Genomic DNA, 6250 nt, shown 5'->3' with positions numbered 1-6250 from the left:
CCTATGACTTGAAATCGTACGCTGTGACAAAAACGGATTTTAAGCAAACCTTGTACTGGTAACATTGAAGCGCATTTTGGCCAGTTTGACGGTAGAACTTTCCACATCATCTTCAACAGTTTTATTCGTCCCCATTTAGAGTACAGAAACATAGTATTTCCTCCCTCCCTCCAAAATGACAAGGACACTTTGGAACGTATCCAACGTCGAGCCGTGAAATCAGTTCGAGGACTCAAATTCAAACCTTATGAAGAGCTCCTCCAATCACTTAACCTTTACGCGTTAGAGTACAGGCGTCTTAGAGGTGACATTTTTATGACTTACAGTATCCTTAACACTTCTGGTCATCCCCTTAAACATCTTCTTAAGCTTAGTCACAGTACTAACCTAAGGGGTAACATAGCAGAACAGACTGTAGAAACAACTTCTACTCCGTAAGAGTTGTCAAATGCTGGAATTCGCTGCCGACTTAGCTAGTCCAAGCGACTTCCCAGGAGTCCTTTAAGAGGAAGCTTGACCTATTCTTGAAGACTAAGGATAACATATTATTATGATGTACCAGCCCGTCAAGCGAAAGCTTCTTCTTTTCCGTCCACAACCATTTGACCCATTATTTTAACCATTTGAAATAAGTACTTTGAAGATACGACTAGTATTCTAATTTTGCAACTAGCTACCAGTAACACCTTCTATGTACGAAGCGTTCCCCAACTAATCGAAATCAGAAGTCGGATGCCAAGAGGTAGGAAAGATATATTTGATACGTTATCAATATATCGAGAAGCGTTTACTCTAAGCTGGACGTAAGAGCAGTGTTCCACGCTTGTTCGAAACGTGATCTGGCACGAATACATGACCGAAAGCCTTCAGTTAAACAAATCCACTTAAAAAATGTGGTCAGCATCCAGTGTCGAACACTTAATGAGCTATTGATTTTGGGGATTTATTTACAGCTACAACTTCTTTTTAAAACACGAGCGTTAAACGCATATTCACTTGAAACATCTACCTGTCAGTCTAAAGAAATACTTTTGTATATTCATTAACCCTCATGGCCCATGCAGCACACTTAAAACCCCGAAGAATCAAGTAGTCTATTGGTTTATCATTTTATTATAACAACGTTTTATTGCCCTTTTCTTACTAAAGGTACTACAGAGTTAACTGATAACGACATCAAATCCTAGCGAAAAAATTTTCATGTAAATATAGATACTGAATTTTTCAAAAGTTTACTTCATTACATTCCCTTTGTAGGGCTTTATGTAGGTTTCGTTGGATTAGTGGAGGGTATTCGTCTTATACGCTACAAGGGCGGGCTCTGTTTGCAAGGTTTCCTGTACGAAAATGGTCACTTTTTAGCTATGAAAGTTACCTACAATAATGCATCTAGAGGTAGGCCACTAAAAGCGTTTTTAGCCAGCCGTTTTTTTATCTTGAGGCTTTGCCTACTATACCAGATTTTTGATATTTCTGGATCTAGATCTAATATTACCTTTAGCTTGCAAATGTTCATTCATAGCTTCCTTTTGTATTCAACTCAATTTACTTAAAACAGTAATAGTTCTGCATTAGGGAAATCAGGTATTCCTTAACCAATTACAATGCATTTTATAAATGCTGTTTGATTACTCAGCAACCACGATTCTTATTACCTGCAAATTCTATGCTGTTGTATAGTTAGTATGGCTACCAGCAATTTAGTTTACCACAAACCACTTATTCAAAATCATGTGAGTTCACTTTGTAGATAAGTAGGTTGTCCGCTTATTCAACTACAAAACACTTCTGACCGATTGTACACAACTTTTGGTCAAGGTAAGTTAGTTCACCATCTTTTTACCAAACCCTATTCACGCTCATGCGTTTCAGATAGGATTGCATTAGACATTATTGGTTCTTTGTGTTGTGAAGTAGTGTGGCCTGGTTCGGAACCATAACTTTCCAACTGTATGAGGTAAACCAGTTTAGGACCTTGTGAATCAGTTGCTGGAGGTATTTTTCCTGGGTTCTTGCAGTTTTTGATTATCTATTATGAATGGAGTTCCCATGCCGCATGGATTAAACTTGCCTTTTGATTGGTTTCTTAGGAGTTCCTCTTCTGTTTCGTTCCAAAGTTTGTCAGTATCGGTCGTGCCAATCAATATACCTAAAGTACAAACTATAAACTAAAGGACGATGTCTAGTTTGATTTTGCTAGATTTGAAATGTATTTGCACAAACTATAATTTTCATTTGCCTACATTACTTGAGGTTTATTTATGTTTCAATTCTCTGTCTATCGTTCTCAACAACCCAATATTTTACTATTTATCTATCAGGAAACCGACTCTGTAGTATTGGTCATAATTTAGCGTCGAAACTCTTAATCGCTTGTGAACTCTGACCTCAACCACTTTAAAATATTCTTATATCTATTTTCAAGTAAATATGTCTGCGCCTATATCTATAGAACAAAGTAAACACAAGTCTACAATAAGTTCCTCTGGAGAGCCGGATGTGTTATGAGTTTTCAAATTCAGTCAGTCAGTCACAACGTAGAACTTCGTACGTACGTACATCAGTTCGAGTTGCCATACCACATTAGCACAGAGATGCAGTTGTTGATTCAAATCCCATAGTGGTAGAAGTAGTAGGAGTATAATCAGAAATCCAAAAGATTAGGGGTTTCAAGAAATTATTGAAGGAGTATAGTACAGTGAAATAAATTTGGAAAGAGAAAAAGATAAAGACATGAGGAATTCAGAAGATTAGAATTTGGTAGAACACAAAGAGTGGATGCATCTTCGCCATTGCAAACGATTTTGAGCCATGTCATTCAAGGTCTCTAATCATCGGTTGCTGTCATCTCGCGAATCCCAACCAGGTAGTCTACACCTACCAACATGGCCCAGTCCACTTGTCAGTGACTTCATTGATTTGTGCCATGTTTTGGTCTGGCCACCCCTAGCTTTCTTCCAACCTACTCCTACACCTTGAAACATTGCACGTCGGGGCAGTCGGTGGTCGGGCATACGTAACACATGTCCCAGCCATCTCAACTGATGAAGTTTCACTACTTCATCAATCGATTTGCCATCCCTACCTAGTACTCGTTTCCTAACAACTGCATTACTTACCCGGTGGTCCCAGGATATACGAGCAATGCTTCGAAGACACCTATGATCGAACACTAGTAGCCTACGAATATCCTCTACTCTTATTGGCCATGTTTCACTGCCATAGAGTAGGACGGAGCGAACTGCTGCACAGTAAACCCGTCCTTTGGTTGCTAGACGGATATCTCGCCTACGCCATAAATGACGCAAGTTGGCGAAAGCTAGACGAGCCTTCTGTATCCGTGCTGAGATTTCGTCACATACCAGACCACAAGGGCTGATGAGACTTCCAAGATAAGTGAAGTGGTCTACACGCTCAACTACTTCACTCCCTATCATTAGTTCAGGTGTCGATGCAACCCAATCCTGAAGTAACATTTTGCACTTCGAGGGAGAGAATCGCATTCCGAACATGCCTGCATAGTTGCTTATAGTGGTCAGAAGACTCTGCATGTTGTCAGCGTCTTCACCGAGTAAAACTATGTCGTCGGCGTATTCTAAGTCGACAAGTGAGTCTCCTGGTAAAAGTTCAACTCCTGGAGGTTTAGCTGATGAAAGTGCTATCTCTAAAAGTAAGTCAATGACAAAGTTAAACAAGAATGGGGAGAGTGGACAGCCCTGACGAACGCCACTTGTGGTAATCAGTTCTGATGACAGTTCGCCATAGGCTCTAACTCGACCAGTTTTCAAATTAGACGTTATTTATAACAAAGCAAATATGTTTCCTGATGTATAAAGTTATCAAGTTAAATTGACAGCCTTAACACTGGGTGGTTCTGATGTGTGGGCGAGAATGACAATGATTAGTTGTTTTGCCGAGTCAGACATTAGATAGGATGAGAGGTGTTATATGTGTTATCTATTCCCCTATCCTGACTGTTGTTGATTGACTGTTCCTTGTTGATGGATTGTGTCGGATTTTGGTGTGGAAATATATTGACGTTATAGTCAGGCTAATCTCGTTCTTGATCCGAGTTGTGTTGAAGTCCTGTAGAATAGACACTGGGTGGGAAATCTAGTGTAGATATTCGTCTAAGGTAAATTAATGTCCCACATACGTGTAAAAAGTGAAAAGACTGTCATAACAGGTTCGCACTAGACCCAGCTTTCACGCCAGTTGAAACTCATCAGTTTGATCTATGGGAATTTGATCAGCGCTAAGGATTAGGTATACAATACTCATAGACCAATCAGCTATAATTTACGGTTGTTACGATCCGTAACGTCGTGTGATCACGAATACTATGATAATGCCTGTATCTCAAGTAACTATGAGAACATTTACGGGGGTTACTAAATCTCATTAGCAATATATGTGACGACTCTTTTTTGTGTTATATGCTAAAGGTTAACAACCAAGTTGTTTACTGAAGTAAAGTATGTTGGATTAAAACCCTTTTTCTTTTTTCCTAGATACAAACGTTTTAACACGCACTAACAAGAAATACGGACCAAGTACTTGCCGAGTAAGACACAGACGGCGTAACTGGAGCTCACATACTTCTCGTTTGTCACCATGTATTGAGGAATCATCTAAAGTTGATTGTATGGCAACCAGTTCGCTCAATGGTTCTCCTGAACGCTTATCATCGAATCCCCCTTCACTAGAAAGCAGTAGCTCGTGCAGTTTAGCCTCTTGTTATGGGGTATCAGCACCGTTTATCCACCCTTCCATGCCTCCTGGTCCACCAACGTCACCTGTTCCGAGCCCACCACCTACTCCTGTAACGCTTAGTGCTGTTGTGGAAGCCCCAACAAATCCTGTTTCTGAGTCTCGACAGCTTGACTCTATTCCTAACCTTCCAGCCGTACTTCGCAATCGTTTTAGACGACGTCGCAATGCTATTTGTGACTCCTCTGCTCTTGGACAGGGATTAAAAGACTTCTTCGCTTCTTATGTGGTTTCTAATTTAACTGATTCCATGACATCATCATTAAGTTTGGGATCATCTTGTCCTGTGTTCAAATCCTCATTGCAGCCCCATGTTCCTAACACAGTTTCACGTTTGGCCCACAGCGACTGTGCCATATCATCTGTGTGTTTGATCGATAGCGAGTCACAATCTGAAAGTCTGTGATACATCTTTATCCTACCAGTTTTCAATTATCATCAGACGGTACTTAGTTCACTTTTTGTAGTTTCTTAAAGTGATTTTTGCCAGTCAATTTAATATTTGACATTATTAGATAATTTTATCACGACCATTGGCATTTGTTTACCCATAAGTATGAATGCATACTTTACCTGTATACGAGTCTTTCTGTACTCATTGCTCATCCTATGTAATTTCTTTCTTAAATATCTTAAACATTCATATACTTCCCACCTGCTACCAGCTTAATAGCTGTGATTTATTAAAAATATTTCAAAAGTATTTTGTTTTTCTATATAGATTGTTACCAAATATCTTTATATCTTTGCTGCCTAAGCTGGTGTTTCATTAAAAAACTAATATCCCACTAGAAAAGTTGTCTGTAATCCTTATATGTTTAAAAATTGAATACATAATTCTTCTGGGTGTGGCTTTAGGTAGGAGTTTCGAGGTGAGGTTTTCATTCACCAACCTGTAACGTTCCACCAAATTTTACCCAGGGAAATGCCATTTCGTGTATTTATATTTTCCTTAGTCGTATCTTCGACGCCTTGTCTTTTCTACTACCGATGATACTGTTACTACCTCTACTATTTTGGGATTAAGCCTGACAGTTTTATCTCTCTTTGCTGTGTAATGGCAACTTGAACAGATGTACATATATACCAGGTTCTACTTTGTGATTGTGACAGTTACACCATCTGTTAAAATTTAGTGTGAAAATAATGGAAACTGTAATGCATGTATTCGAATTTCTCCTAATTTCAATTATGGAAATGCAAGAAAATGGAATAATAATAAATTTTAGGCATATCTGCTCTTTAATAAGGCAGAAATTGAATACGATTCCACTTCCATATATATATATCTCATATAAGAGAGATCACTACTTACTGTTTCTGCTTTTCAAGGCACCGCTCTAATTACCGACATTGTTCCACGATGCGCCACACAAATCTCATTTGATTTGTGTGAGTTCATTACACTGGTTAGATGAAATCAAATGAACAAACACTCCTGTCCATTTGTCTCATGAATGACACGCCCATGGCTCGCGAT

General features: G+C 39.0%; 1 protein-coding gene across 1 annotated transcript; it reads left to right on the top strand.

The window, feature by feature from the left end:
- Nucleotides 1-1364: 1364 nt before the first annotated feature.
- On the top strand, nucleotides 1365-5610 carry Smp_155790 (hypothetical protein; the record flags this gene model as incomplete). Its single annotated transcript, XM_018797028.1, has 2 exons — nucleotides 1365-1395; nucleotides 4512-5610. 2 exons carry the CDS (start codon nucleotides 1365-1367, stop codon nucleotides 5174-5176), a joined length of 696 nt encoding a protein of 231 aa, XP_018652111.1. The 3' UTR covers nucleotides 5177-5610.
- Between the last annotated feature and the right edge of the window lie 640 nt (nucleotides 5611-6250).

The sequence above is a fragment of the Schistosoma mansoni genome, chromosome 4 (assembly GCF_000237925.1).
Source record: "Schistosoma mansoni strain Puerto Rico chromosome 4, complete genome".
Lineage (NCBI taxonomy): Eukaryota > Metazoa > Platyhelminthes > Trematoda > Strigeidida > Schistosomatidae > Schistosoma > Schistosoma mansoni.
The sequence above is the reverse complement of the archived record's forward strand: the minus strand, read 5'-3'. Positions and strand labels throughout refer to the sequence as shown.